Source organism: Anguilla anguilla, chromosome 8, assembly GCF_013347855.1.
Source record: "Anguilla anguilla isolate fAngAng1 chromosome 8, fAngAng1.pri, whole genome shotgun sequence".
In the NCBI taxonomy this organism is placed as follows: domain Eukaryota; kingdom Metazoa; phylum Chordata; class Actinopteri; order Anguilliformes; family Anguillidae; genus Anguilla; species Anguilla anguilla.
In genome coordinates this window covers 33,165,581-33,181,366 of record NC_049208.1, presented here as the reverse complement: position 1 = coordinate 33,181,366, position 15,786 = coordinate 33,165,581, and the positions used below count along the sequence as shown (strand labels likewise).

Below are 15,786 nucleotides of genomic sequence, written 5' to 3'. Positions count from 1 at the left end.
TCATTTTACCTCACTGTTTGCTTATTGGGGGTTCAGGCCTGGTTTTTGCTCAATTCTCCTTCGGTTACTATGTAAAGCGTCTCAGTGACAGTTCTCTGTAAAACACGGTATACAAATAAAATTTATTTGATGTGAATCCAGTGTATCCCATGGACCTAATGCGGTTTTTATAAATGCTGCAAAATTACAGTATATAAAATATAAAATTTGGACTTTATTATTGCATATAATTATTTAAAAATATCTATAATCATAAGGTCATCATCAGTTCATATCACTTTTGATGTATGTAAACCTATAGGCTTTGGTTGAAAGGTGCATACTTGCGTTGGATAAGGGGTAATCCACTCGTTTTCTTTCTTCACCAGCTAATCGATGTCTCCCGTGTGCTGCAGGGCGACTCACACACTCCCCACGGCGGGGCCCACTTCCTGTTTCTGGTCTTCACCCAGACTCAGGTCATTAATAATTTCAATCCACTTATGAGGGAACTGCAAGGTGTCACTCCACAGATCTGTGGAATTGCATAGAGAAGACACAACAGACTAATTTCCATTAATTATCCTCTCATTTTTATCTATGCAACATCTTTTTGGCCAGTCCCAGATATTAGACTGTCCATAATGGCGGTCCCATCTTTTTATGACAAATTTTTAAGTAGCAGTATTTATATATAATAATATAATATAATATTAATGTAATATTATAATTAATAATAATATCCTTGCATTTATATAGCACCTTTCCGATTGCTCAAAGTGATTTACAGTCAGGGGGAACTCACCTCACCCACCACCAATGTGTAGCACCACGTGGGTGATGCACGGCAGCCATTTTGCCAGAAAGCTCACCACACATTAGCGATGGTGGAGAGGGAGAGAACATATTTTAGCCAATTAAATCTTAATATTTATTTTGTACTTGCAAAAAATGTTTTCAATAATGAAGGGTCCTGTAAGACCTGATACGTATCCGTAAGTCTTCGAAAGAGAGCAGTTATGCAAAGGTTACCTATGCAACACAAAGTGACCCCATTATTGTGACTGGAGTGTATTGCTACTGCAAAAATTAAAGAATGAGACGCCAACTATTTATTATCTTTGCAATTTAACAATATTGAATATAACTATTTGGGTTAAATGTAAAAAATGTGAGTGAATATATTATTCTACACATTTACAACTAGATAACCGATACTTTATACTACTGAATAACTGATGAGCCTGTGGAATGGAAACCAATTTCTGCTACAGAAGAGACGGATCTTAGTTATTTCTTGTTCATTCTTGTGTTGAACAGAATGAATGGTAAAAAATATTTTCATTTGACTTGCCTTTTTGGTGCTAATGATGATTTGTCATTTCAACGTGTCTTGTTAATGTAATGTGCATAAAGTATCCAGGACTAATACAATATACATATTATATACAACATTCGTCATGAATAACCATGAACAAAAGGACTTAATTTACTAGCGATCAAGAAAAGAATGTTGAATTGAAAATGATAAGGACCAGCTATGTGTGCCCCAACAAGTTTTTCTTAAAGCAGTCATTTGTATGTTTGGTTGTACTCAGTGTTTGTGTAATATCCAGTTTTTTATTTTTAATTTGAAAAATAACTTACATAAATCTCTGTACTCAACCATACTGTCCCAAGACATAGCCTTGGCAGGAACACATTGCACCAAAAAAGAAAAGGCATTCAAAAGGGTAAATAACACCTGTCTGTCATGTGAGGTATGACTCCTTTTCCAGAACAAGCTATGTACTGTATATTAAAATTATGTCAGTCCTATCAGTTGGTATGTACAATGCAAAATTAAATATGGAACTTGTTGCAAAAAGTCCAGTGCATACCTCTACAAGATAAAACATTTTTTTTCTCTAAGGAAGAGGAATCATGTCTCACAATTTTAATATTTTAATGAAAATATTTTAATTACTTTTAAATTCATATACTCCCCATTTTGAGAAGCAATAATTACTAAAAAAAAAAAAAAAAAAAAAAGGAAAAAATAAAATCACATTTATTACAGTTTTCTTATTTTATGGTTGGTGTTTGCTTTTAAATAAACTAATCAAATATAGCAAATTAATTTTATTTTCTCAAAACAGGAAACAATTAAAAATCCATGTTGTGTGGCAATTCGCGGTTTCCAAATACCATGTGATGCATTCCAAGTTTCACAAACAGTGCCTGTAAAAATGATCTTCACAGCAAATGTCGAGTCCATTACAGAACTAGCCTCTGCTGTGGCTTGGCCTGGTATATTTCATCTTGCTATACCAACTGATGTAATCCATTTTGGATTTTTTTTTTCTTTATAACAATATTAAAATAAAATATACTTGCAACTTTAAGTATTTTTTCTAGTCAACCTCCATTAAATACAAAACTTTTACTTTAGTTCTTCAATTGTTAATCGGAAAGAAACCGCAAATCTGGGAGGTGGAATGTTTTCGTCAAATGTTTGCATGGTTGGCCATGAAAGCTCAGCCACTGATTCTCTGTGGAGTTCAATTCGAGGTGAGGGAGAAAAGCAACTTAGTTTACATGCACTGTACAAGAAACTGCAAAAATTCCAAATATCTTCTCTATCAAAACATGCTGAGTTACTGGAAGTGTGTCCAAGCCATGTTGCAAAAAAGGAAAACAAAACAAAACAAAAAGAAAAGAACTTTCAACATGCTTGTAAAACAAATCATATCCCAAAGTAATATTGTGTAATACAGGGCTGTAACATAATCTACAGTCCTGAAACATCTGGACACATTCCGGAGGATCCGACAACAATGGCAATGATTAGTTCAACAGTCACCCTGGGATGGAGGAGAGAGAGGAGTGTACAATTTGCACATAATGTTTATCTTCATAAGGCTTTCGCCTTTACAATGAAATAAATACTTTACATTTAATTTATCCTCTCTTTGTCACATAAACATCTTTTCTCTTCAATATATGCAAGTTTTTTTTTTTAGTTTCCCTTTTCTGAACATCTGTAAAAATACAGGCGAATGAATTGTCTAAAGGATGGTAAATCATAGTTTATTTTTTTTAATCACACCCTTGCATTCACTCCCCTTGAAAACCATGCATTAGTGAAATTTATCTTTAAAAATAATATAAATCGTTGAAAATGGCTGATCTGGTCTTTTTTCTTTTTGTTGCAAGTTGCAGCCTCAAGAAAATAATTTTTTAAATATACTTTTTCAGTTCAGCTAAATTTGTGTCCATGCAAAAAATCCTTTGTTTTTCTTTTTCTTTTCAATTTCACAGAAGGTATGAACAGAGAAATAATTCTATCAGATCACAAAAGTTCATTTAGTTGGTGTGGGTTCTAATGTATACTGGATCCTGGACGATAGCCACATCTGTATTGCCATTTTTTAAAAACTTTGAATAGTCTCTCAAGATCAGCTTTAACTCTGAGTACATAATGCATATGTAGGGGTAGAGGAGGGTTAGGCTCATCTGGGTGTCGGTTAGCCCATCCCGACCCAGATCGTCCCTCGGCTGCTGACAATAGTCCCTGTGGCTCACAGCTGGGCTTGTTGGCATGGCGTTACCAAGCATCTGGTAAGAAACATTGTCACCCCATTGGGTACAACAGGAATATCAACAACAAACAAAACGAAACAAACAAAAAAACAAAAAAAAAAACAAACAAAAAACAATGACTTTTCAATTTTTTTTAAAAGGGTTTCTGTAGAACTCATCGATCGGTTCTCTGTTATTTTCTCTTTTTTTCTCCATGGCTTCGAGTTTGGATGGAAACGGAGTACCGCGGAGTTCCGGGCGCTGTAGTGAGTTCTTCCCGCGCCCGGCTCGCGCTCACAGGGGCTCTGTCTGAGTGCGGCGTCGGCCGGCAGCGCCGGGCCCGCACCTCGTTCCCCTAGTAACCGGCTCAGAAGACACAACATCAAGCATGCAGTGGAACCGGGGCGTGACTTGTTGAGACCGTTGACTCCGATGCTGGTTGCTACGACAACGCTACTTGTCCCTTGCAGTGCTACGATCGAGCGCAAGGTCCCGAGGAACTATCCAACGAGGATTGGGAAGCTCTTCTAGTTAAAGGTGCCAGGGTTGGGTCCACCAATGAGGAAGGGGGGAAGAGTTTGAACCAGCCAATCACCATGTTGGACAAGTCTAGATCATCTAATAGTATCTGAACAGCTCCCATAAAGGATTTGTGGTCCATGCGTCCATAGTCTCCCCAGACAATGATCTGTAAACAAGCACAAACAGCTATGATTATAATTGCCTAAATTATCACACACTTTCTGCATAAGTAAAATGTGTAGTGTTAAATGAACTCTGAAAGTAGATTTTACTCTGATAGTGTGCATTTTATTAATGAAATTATCACTCAAAATTTAACGTGTCACTACCTACATCCCAAAAGAAGCAAGACATACATGTATTTTGTTCGCATATTCCAAAAAAATAATATTTAAACGAAAACACCATGGTACTTTGGATTGCATCAATAAGCAATGCCATTTTATGTGAAAACTGTAACCCACATATCAGCCCATAAATGTGCAACACACATTGCATACTTTGGGGTAATTTTTTTAAGGTCATTATTCTGAGTAGACATGTGAGTGCCATACCTGTAACACTTTTCCTGTCGGACTCTCCTCAAACGACAACTGCTGCTGGTAGAGGGGGTCCAGGGTTTTTCTTGCTACTTTAGTTTTCTTTTTGGCTACACAGGCTCCATTGTCCAACAGGTACACTTTCACATAGGGTGCTTTGAGGGAAAAAGCATAAAGTTACTCACTGCAACAAAAAAGATTTATCTGTTGGATTTTGGCATGAGGTCTATATATACTGCATGGCATCCTTACTCAATTGTGTGACATGCCATGTAGTATATATAAACCTCATGTCATAGGTATCAGCACTGCAAACTCTAATTTTCAATAACTAGTAAGCAAAGCTAAATAATTTGCACAGTAACAGTTTATTAGTTTTAAGCTTAAAATCCAATATTAGTCAGGTTTGTTTAATGGGTGTAATTAAAGTACAGATTTTATTCTGTGGATAAGGCAGACATTTAAAGGTTTTTAAGGTTTGATGTCTGGTTAAGCAAGGATTAAACGCTTACCTGGCAGTGCCTTTGAACTTGGCTTTCCCACAAGACCACGGGCTCGGATGACCTCCACCTCCAGGGATCCCTTCTTGTCCACCATTCCAATTTGGATGTCACCTGAACACAACATAGCCGAACATGTTAACAGGTGACTACCTTGAACCAGTGCTGCTCTTGCAGTGGTGTTGCCCTCAAGCCAAGTAAAAAGACAATTCAGTTTATTCAAGTGACTAGATAACTCATGGTTTCCCACATTTTCCCATCCTCTGATAATTTGCCATGGATAACTGGGTATCAAGAGGACACAGTGCTTACCCATTGGAGGTGTGGCTAGCGTCTGTCTACCGACGAGTTGGGCGGGGCCTAACCCATCCAGGAAGTCGCTGAACTGGCTGTCAGACGAGAGCCGCACACTAGGGAAGATGAGGCTGAGGGGAGGAGGAGAGAACTCAGGTTACACTCTGAGTACCTGGACCTGCTCACACTGATGCCTCTACAGCAACAGAGAAGCCCAACACATTGACAACATTTCTCTGTAAATTCATAATTCATAAACCCATTCAATGCAAATGTTGGTATTTCTCTTCACAGACACTTTAGCATGCTCTCATATTCTGTAGGGATTTATCAATTTCGGCTTAATTGAATTTAAATTTATTTCCTGAATTGAGAGAATTAAAATGTAATTCTGAACTCTGGGCTCGGATGGCAGTGGTAGGTCAGTACTGTAGAGAAGGAGGAGGAGGAGGAGGAGGGCAGAACTTACTTTCCCTCCGAGCTGTAGCTGTTCATGCTGCCGTCGGTGGACTCCCGGCTCGCCTGCCGTGTCATCCGGCTCCTCATCTCCACGGCGAGCCCGGTCTCTGTGCTCCTCTGCACTGTACTGCGCAGCTTCTTTCCCCCTGCTTTTGCCCAGGAAAGAGAGAGGGGGGGGGAGAGAGAGAGAGAGGAGGGAGAGAGAGACAAAGAGAGAAAGAGAGAGGGGGAGGGAGAGAGAGAGAGAGCCATGTTAACAGTGAACTCGTTGACACAGTGGAAGATGTCTGGAGGCCACCAGCAGGGGGAGCGTGGAGCACGGTTCTCCGTGCTGCACAGGGGCCATGAGGAAGACAGCACCGGGCTCCCTCGCCTGATGCAGGGCGACGGCTGACCGAGTCCACTCAACCTGAAGCTCATCTGCGTGTGATCAGTGTGACAGTCGCGGATGGCATGAGCGTGGCTGGAGCCACGTTAGGCCCCCTCTGTGCCGCGCGGCTCGCCCTGGGTGGACGCTCTTTGGCGGGAGGGGGCCGTGTAGACGTCATACACCCACGTGTTTCTATATTCCTGCCTCTATTTTAAATGTATCACTGCACATATGGTTTGCATATTGTATAATGTGTATACTCTCTATGTTGTATAAGTGTTATTGCAAGCACTTTGAACCTGTGGCCAGAAAAGTAGGCCACACATAAAGTTCATTATTATTGTTATTACATTTTGTTACACATTACTGGAGATGGTTTTGAGCCATATCTTTCTTACAACGAATCACTAAAATGCATTCGACAAATTTTAGCAATTGCTTTCAATGGCATTTTTTGTTTGTTTTTCAAAGCTGACCATGTAATTGACTTTCTGTACATAAATGATCATAAGGTGAGGCAGGATTCTTATAAAGAGACAATGTTGACTATTTCCAAGGCAAACAAAATAATGTTTTTCAATGTGAATGTCAACGTCATATTCCTTTCACTGGAAGATGATCTTCAGTTGACATTGTAAGGTTACCAGGCAACCGTATACCTTACACTCGGAAGTTGTATAACCTTAAAAGGACGTAGCCCTCTTCATGAGAAACTACTTTTCCTGTCTTTGTTCACCCATGCCTCAAGAGCCTAAGGAGGATCCTCTTAGAATTTATGAGGTTCATTCATAACTCAGTGAAAAAAAATCACTACTACATACACTGTAGTGATTTAAGAAAAATATAAAATCACAACAAAATCGGACTGCCTTCAAATCAAGGTTAACAGTCCACAAGTCATGCTGAAATATCCTTACTTAGATTGTGGATTCAGATATGTATTACACAAGGTGGATTATTGTATCTTTAGCTAAGAGCCCAATGAAATTTCTCATCCATTAACAGGCGTGTGCTGGACTTTAAAGGAAGGTACACCATAATGGTCAGCCGTGATGCTGGAGTTCTGAAAGTACTGCGGCAGTCTTATTTGAGAATTCACACCAATCGTTTTAAATTCCTTATCAATCATCTTCCCTTTCACAGGAACACGAAAATACATTATATGTTTATATACCCTGTGCACAGAACAATGTTCTGTATTAAACCAACACTGTCAGAGTGCATGTGAAATTAAATGCAGAGGGTGGACACGACTCCTTGCCTATTACTTTGTTCATTCTAACACATATCTCTGCATTAATCATGAACTGATTATTTATTTCAGTTAATTTCCTAATCTCCTTAGTTTAATGTTTTCCTAACCCCCTCCCCCTCCAAAAAAAAAAAGCAAAAAAAAAGCAAAAAAAAAAAACAAGTGCGCATATACACAATCTTATAAATCTTAATGTGACACTTCATTGTAAATTACAAGCTGATCCAAAGTGACTCTATCTGCATATCTGCAGCCTTAATGATGTCCCCCTTGGTCTGCGGGAGTCGTTGGGCTGTCACTGTAATGGCTTCGTCTCCAGGACAGGCCCCGGTACAGCAGCGAGGGGGTCTTATAAATAGCCGAGGGGAAGCTCATTATTCTCACTTTCATCTGGAGTCAGCGGCTCAGAATCCTGCCTCGGTAATGTCATCTGTCACCACTTCCTGTTCACGGCTGCATCAGTGCCATGAGAGAGATGTTGCTAAAATACGGCGCTCTATTCAATGGTCTATTAAAGATACTGATGCAAGCTGCGATGTTTTTAGATCAGCAACAAACCAAATAAACAGACAAAATGGCTGCTGCTTTCTTTACTCATTTTAGAAGCAATTAACTTGGAGCACCTTTAATTTTTTTTTTTTCTTCCAAAATGAGAATTACTTAAGCCTTCTTTCTCAACTTAACTTGAATTTGGTCCATTGTTGTTTCTAATGAATGCTTTCTAATGAAAGATTATAGACACAACGCTGTGTAATACCAACCACAAAATACTGTCTGACTCACTGAAATCAGACTGAGTAAATTACAGAGCCTGGCAACAGCAAACAGTGTTATGCCATATAATTTCCCTGCATTAACAAACATCTTTCATAGGAACCCATTAACTTGTATTCGTTTTCCTCAGAATGTGAAAAAACAGCTGAAGCACTTAAGATGATTAAGTTTTTTGGGAACAACAACAAAGATGTCAAAGGCCAAAAAAAAACTGGACAGCAAAAAAACTATTTCCAATGATTGAACCAGCGCAGAGTGAATGAACGAGTGCGACAGTGCGTTTTTTCTCTCCACTAAATCAGCGACTTGGTGAGCGCTGGACGCGGCGAGCGGTCGATGACTGGCGTGCGACCCCTGCAGCGCAAGCAGAGCCGTGCCGAGGCCCTTCTCATCCCTCATTTCCCCCTCCGTCAGCCATAATGAGCGCGCGCTGCGCCCGCGGCATAATGAAGCCCCGCCGCTGGGGCTCCAAAACAACTTCTCAGCCCGTTTCGGTGATGGCGGCCAGTCCGTCTGCTCGTAGCCACCGTGTCAAAGCTCAAAACGCTCAGCTCGGTAAGCTCAACAAGTCGGTTTTCACCCTCGCCAGTTATCCGAAAGTGAGCCACACACAGGAGCCCAGAGAGATGATGGTAAACAGAATCTTGCGTACCCGTGAATAAAGATAGCAATTTTCGGATTAGATACCGATTGGTTTCTAGATCACAATTGTCAGCTGCTTTCACACAGGTGACAGCTTCTGCTGAATTTGCACCTGCAAGGAACTGTATTTCTCTATACACTGAGCGCCACCTGGAATCATAACAGCTGAACTGACAGTAAGCTTGGCACACAGAGCCAAAGATACTCAATTCATACACAGTTTTCTCTCTGCCTTCTGTAACCCTGCAGGTAGAGTGCGCATCTATCGTCTGTAAGAGTCGAGCAGCCCCCTAGACGCGCACCGTCGCGCATACAGAACAAACGGCCTGCGCTGAAGACCGCAGCCTATCCCTGACCGTCGGCTCAGCGTCTACGCCCGTCACCCAGCCGCGGGGGAGCGTCTGCAGGACGCGGGGGGGAAGGCGAGGTGAGCGGGCTTACCTCCGTCGTCCTCCTCGAAGGAGTTCATGCAGGGGAAGTAGACGGCCAGGGCCTCGAAGGAGGCCGACAGGCTCATGCGGCTCTGCGAGCGGTGCATGCGCACGCCGGGGTGGCGGCGGCGTTCGCCGCGTCGTGCCCCTGCCTGCCCATCCTGTGCCCTCTGGGCCTCTGCACGCGCTCGGTGACGGACGGCCGGCTGCGGGGACCCGCAACGTCTCAGGGATGCGGCTTCCCGTCGGCTCGGAGCGAGACAGTCAGTCACAAGATCGGGCAGGAAGCTGTCCTCTGCGGAGCCTTCCGGAGCTTTCCGTCCTGCGGAGCTGGGGAGGTCTGCTGCAGGCTTGCGAATGTCTTGCTCTGTGGTCTCTGTCTGTGCGAGGTGCTATTCAGCCTGCTTCTCTGTATCTGTGCTAGGTGGTAACGCAGTCTAGCTCTCGGTGCCTGTGCCAGGTGGTAACGCAGTCTAGCTCTCTGTGCTTGTGCTGAGTGCTAGCGCAGCGCAGTCTGTTTGTCTCTGTCTCCTCTGCTCAGCTGCTCTCCTCCTCTTTCAGTCACAGCAGAAAGGGGAGGGCAGAGGGAGGAGGAGGAGGAGGGGGCAACAGACGCTGCTCAACAGACGGCCAACTAATCGCGCGACAGCCAATCAGACGGCACACTGCAGTTCTCTAGGAGAAGGAGCTCTTGCCATGCATGAGGCGCGCTCGGCGCTCCACTCTCCGTCACCGGGGCTCAGGACCTGCAGGGGTGCGCATGGCCCCCATCAATCCTCCATCTACGGCCGGTCACTCACATACCCGCCAGTCACATGACCACTGGGAACAGGGCCCCTCCCCCCTAAACCTTGGATTTTGTATTTTTCCATCTCAAGCTTGCTGTAGCACAACAAAATCAATACAAGGATCTCTCCTGTTTCGCAGACCAGAGAGCCCGAAGGCAAATGCTCAGTGTTCACGTTGTCAGCTTGTCTGTATGTCCGACCATTAAATATTGATAGAAGTGAAATTATTCTAATAGTGAGATATAATAACCGCCAAAACAAAGACGGTGGTGAAAACAGAATTCATCTGTGCTCCATCCCGTTCCATAGTTGAGCACATATATACAGGTGACAAGCAGGTATTTCTGATGTATTGTTCACATTGATTGTGGTGCATTGATTTTCTAGACTTAAATACTGATATTGACTAAAATTTCAATTTCATTGAGCAAAAAACATCACAGGAATAGTTCCCTTTATGGAGTTTTAATCTTTTAAATTTTAGTGCATGTTTTCAATTGGCCCATACAATTTCGATGAATATTTTGGATACTTACAGAACTTTCTCACAAACTGCGGTCTTTTTATAATGGCTAGTACAGGAGCATTTGTGAGTTTGTTATTGTTATTAAGACAATGCACTTCAAGTAACTATTGCACAGAAGACCTTATGCCCCAAAATACAGCAATATGATTAATGAGAACACAACTACCAGTCATGTTGCCATTTATTCTATGGAAAATTAAGCTAACTAGCATACCATTATTTCAGTTTCTACAGCAAATGTCTGCTATATGGCTCAGGAAATTTACCCCTTGACGCAAATAGATTCTCACAGACTGTTAGTAGAGACACCTGCAAAAATATATCTTGGCAGAACTTCATCACTGTTAAAGAGTAGCTCACAACCAAAGCTTTTGCCAAATGTCAGTGTATGCTTGGGGCTACAGAACAAGATTAAAAAGAGAAACAAGTTGTTCTGTTTTGGTAGCTCTGTGGCAAAACTGAATGTTTTGCCTTCCTGTGGTCAAGGAGCCTGGTTATATCAGAACATGCACTGTGGCCAATTCCAGCAGCCACTGGGCTGCAAGACTGAGCCCACTTCTCAGCCACAGATCTAACCTGGTTACTACATACAGCATTTCAGGTCAATAGCACTGCAAACATGAGCAAGTCACAACAGATATTCACAATTTCAGGTGAATAATTCAACTGACACAACCACAATAGACAAAATGATCAAAATAAATAGTGAATTCTGAAAGGCCGTTGCCATAAAACAATGCAGGCCACTCCCCGGTTTTCAGGTATTGTTGATAAACTGATAAGGCAAACTTACGACAAGAAAAATAGAAATAGAAATAGAAAATAGGCAACGGGCAAATGTAATTATTTACTTTCTCACCCTTTTGTGTGGATATTGACAAGCCCTGCTCACATGCGGGTATCACTTCAACAAAGGTCCTAAACTAGCAGTGTGCGACTGCACCGAGAATGCTTCGGTCACCACGCTCATTCAAATAATGGCAATTAAAAAAAAAAAATCATTATGACATACAATTGAAGAGGCCTATCGCTGAATGAAAGGGCTAGAATCCACACAATTGAACCAATCACACGCTGGGACATTCAGCAATGCTAAGCACAGCACAGTTTTATAAATGTGGGTCAAGTACTACCCTACCATGTGGAACTGTAAGAGAACACAGCCTTACATGGATGGGGCCTGAAAAAATAAGATAACAACAACAACAGGTCCAACTGACCCACTTTACGCGTTACTGAGGGACATCTGCGTGAACAAGCGACAAAATTGCACAACACAGCATACATTACAATGGCATATCATTAAAGAAAATGGTTTTAAATGTCGGGCTGATAGACCTGTTCTCATTCTTATATATTACTGAATAACAAAACCGTTTAAACTTATTTTTTAATAATCACAACCACATGGAAGGAGGTGCGCTTTGTGCAGTTTGTATTTAGGTTAATGCTGTCTGCGCTTTCTCATACACAGATGATGGTGACATTTAAAATAAATATTTGGGACTCACCACCTCACTGGTCACACATTTTTTGTGACATAACCTGTCTGCCCATTACCAATACACTGAGGAACAGCGATGCAATAATGTGTTTTTGTAGAGCCTTTTATTTCAGATTTTACTAATTCTATTTCACAATAAGATACATTCCCTGTATGGTTGGCACTAAAGAGTTATGTACACTTAAAATTACAAATGAAATGACTGTGTCTGACAAAATTATAAACACTACATTCATTCAACTAATGTTTTTCCTCACATTGACATGCTAATGTTTGTCTTCACAAACCCAGTTTGATGACAATAGCAATCACCAGTATTACTCAGTAAGTAGTGTTTCTGAAGGAAACACAACTATATAAATAAATAGAAATTAGAATTAGAATTGCTTTTATTTGTCAGTCAAAGTGAAGTTCAAATATTGACTGAATACAAGAAAACATAAATGGTATGCATGAACGGCATGGATTTATACTGAGTGAAGCTGAGTGAAGTGGAGCCTAAATTAACATTAAGGCAAAGTGCAGTCCAATGTTACCTCCATCGACACCCTAGGTGAAATTATATTTAAACGTGGAAATTCGTACTCTCGGTTTTGCGATCTGTGTGATCAGTTTTACAGTCCGTACCCTCAGGTTTTAAAAATCGGTGCGCTCGGTTCTGCAACCTGTACACTCAGTTTTGCTATCCGTGCATTCGATTTGCCGAATCCGTATCTTGCAATCCGTGCACAAGCTTTGCAATAGGAGCTAGCTAGCATTTAATTAAATTTACTAAACAGCTAACATACTTTCTATGTAGCCAGTTAAAATAAGAAATTATTTGTTGCTTAATGAATTCAGCAGAATGACACACTATGCAATCTATGATAATGTTATTTTTTTAATTGTTGAGTCGTCGTACTTTGGTGATTTAAAAGGTGTATATATAGACATTGTTTTATAAAAGCGATCTGGCACTTAAACCCCTGATATAGCATGAATGGCTAGGTGGTTTGCCAGGCATCTCCGCTTGGAGTCGTGTCTGACATCATCCCCTACCCATGCCAATATTCATTAGGCCTATAGGCTACCATAGGTTCACTTTAATAATATCCAGGTTCCTTGTGTGTGATTTCTAGCTCTGATTCTTCAATTAACCCTTTATTTACGAATGGCAAACATCCTTACAAGTAGATATGATTACAATGGGATGGGACTTGTAAGGATGTTTGCCATTCGTAAATAAAGCTCACCTGAGCATGTTTCTCTATGGATCTGGGCAAAGCCACTGGACCTGAACCAGAGCCAGCCAGGTAACAAAAACTGGAATACAAATTCCAAATCATCAAATTCTCAAATCTTAATTGCACATGAATATTCACAGTATTACCTGCTCTGCCATCAATCAATTTAAATATCCTTCGAACCTCTATGGCTGGCAGCTCGAAACAGGACATCTCAACCAAAACAATGGTTACAGATGCAATGTTCAGCCTCAACTGTTGGTGAAGCAACAATAAATCCATACAAGCCATTTGCATGACAAAAAGCATTCAAACATCTCCAATGATGACGTTAATTACAGGTTACAATGCATTGTATTAAAACCAAAACATTAAAGCCATAATAAACACTAGTGGTACACTAAGAAATACATCTAACCTATACAGGCAATCATGCGGGACTTATTTCCTACTGATGATGATTAATCAGTTATTTAATGAGATGACACATTACTTAATTTCCAACCTTGACATTAGTGGCTTTCAAAATTACTTAAATTTATGCACGCTTGATAAAGATGAACAAAGGCTGTATACAATAAACGACTCAGGTACTGAGCAATATCATACACTCAAAAACAGTAAAGTTATAATAAATGGTAAAATTATTGGTCAAAAGCAAGATTGTTGAACAAGTAATTTTTTATGAGCTTTTTAAAAAAAAAATGTATTTATTTATTTCCAAAAGGATCTGCGTCATATTATTCATACTGGTTTCTAGTATTTGGTGTACCATTCTTTTGCACGGATAGCACTACTGAGTCATCTTTTATACTATTTGATGAGATGAACATATTGGGGAGACCTTTCATCGTTACTGCAGACACAGTATTTCAAACATCCTTTAGATCCTTCAGCCTGTGCCTGTGGACTGCCCCCTTCAGTTCAAACCACAATGTTTTAATGAGGTTTAGACCTGGTGACTGAAATGGCTGCCACACAACTGCCATTTCTTTGTCAGTTAACCATTTCTGGGCTGATTTAAGGTATGGTTGGGATCACTGGCTTGATGAAAGATCCATTTGTGGCCAATTTTGACCGTCTTGGCAGATGGCCACCCTGTTTTTGGCCAAAATTTACAATACATTACAGGCATTTAGCAGATGCTCTTATCCAGAGCGACTTACACAACTTTTACATAGCATTTTTTAAATTTTTTACATTGTATCCATCTATACAGCTGGATATATACTGAAGCAATTCAGGTTAAGTACCTTGCTCAAGGGTACAACGGCAGTGTCCTACCCAGGAATTGAACCGATGACCTTTCGGTCACAAGCCCAGTTCCTTACCCACTGTGCTACACCGTTGCGTACCAAAATGTCTTGGTACTTTCTGGAGGTCATGATCCCATTGACGTGGCCATCCTTTTCAATGCAAGTTCCTTTCTTCTGACGCACAACTCACTCCTGATGGTACACGGCCAAAAAACTGTATGTTTGAAACGACAAAAACATCTACTAATTTCTTTCTTACTGCTGCAAGTACGTCATTCAATGTAACAGTAGTAAAATGAGCACAGTCGCAATAACAAGAATGAAAAATGAGCATCAAACTCTACGGTGGCATTCTGCAAAAAACAACAGACATGTACGCCGAGTCTTTTGGGCTTTGAGGTGAATGCCAGGCTCCTACAGGCATAAACAAGAGCTAATGGAACTCTCCACTTGAGTTACACTTCCAGACTCTGGCCTGCGATACCTGTCATGGATAATGAAAGGAATGAGTAGTTTCTCCTGCTGCCACTGCTGAGGGGCGTGCCTTCCAAACACCCTCCGGAACATTCCGACCCTGCGTCCCACAATGCCATGCGCACTGCAAACCGTCAAATTTCCCCTGCGACTTATCAAGAACCACTTGTCATGAAAACCTTTTATCCCTGTTAAATCATCATCAGTGGCGATAAAAAAGCTATAACACTGAGAAGAGAAATCTTTTGCTGTGACCCCCTTAGAAGACGATTACAATCTACAGGGACGTAAACCAAATTTAATTCAATATTTTACCTCCCAATGCTATGAGATTTCCAGTGTCCTTTGCATCTAGATTTTTGTCAACATTTATATTTAGAGATGAAACAGTGAGCTTAAAAACACTCTTTCGGTAGAAATATGTTTAACAATAATGTAAATAGATGTACTGAATTCCCACTATAAGCTAGATAACCACTAGATAATTACTTCACAAAACAAATGTCTTCTATAAATGTTTCACCAGGTTGATTTCATTCTTGTACAGCGGTGGTTCCCAACCTCAGTTCTGGGCCCCCCTTGTATATGCTGGTTTTTATTCCAACCAATATTGTAATCCCAGAATTTTAACAAGCTGTTAATTTTTCTTAATGAGGTACTTTTCATGCTTAGAGGGCTCATATGCCCTCTTT

General features: G+C 40.9%; 1 protein-coding gene across 6 annotated transcripts in view; it reads right to left on the bottom strand.

Moving 5' to 3' along the window:
• Positions 1–1,579: 1,579 nt before the first annotated feature.
• Positions 1,580–15,786, bottom strand: part of LOC118233440 (regulating synaptic membrane exocytosis protein 2-like) — a 162,811-nt gene continuing 148,604 nt past the window's right edge. For all 6 annotated transcript variants that reach the window (XM_035429222.1, XM_035429224.1, XM_035429223.1 and 3 more), the window contains 5 exons: positions 5,865–6,003; positions 5,414–5,526; positions 5,114–5,215; positions 4,617–4,756; positions 1,580–4,228 (listed from right to left, as the gene is read on the bottom strand). In XM_035429222.1, the coding sequence (XP_035285113.1) occupies positions 4,013–4,228; positions 4,617–4,756; positions 5,114–5,215; positions 5,414–5,526; positions 5,865–6,003 (710 nt within the window). In that variant the 3' untranslated portion in view covers positions 1,580–4,012. The remainder of the gene's footprint in view (positions 4,229–4,616; positions 4,757–5,113; positions 5,216–5,413; positions 5,527–5,864; positions 6,004–15,786) is intronic.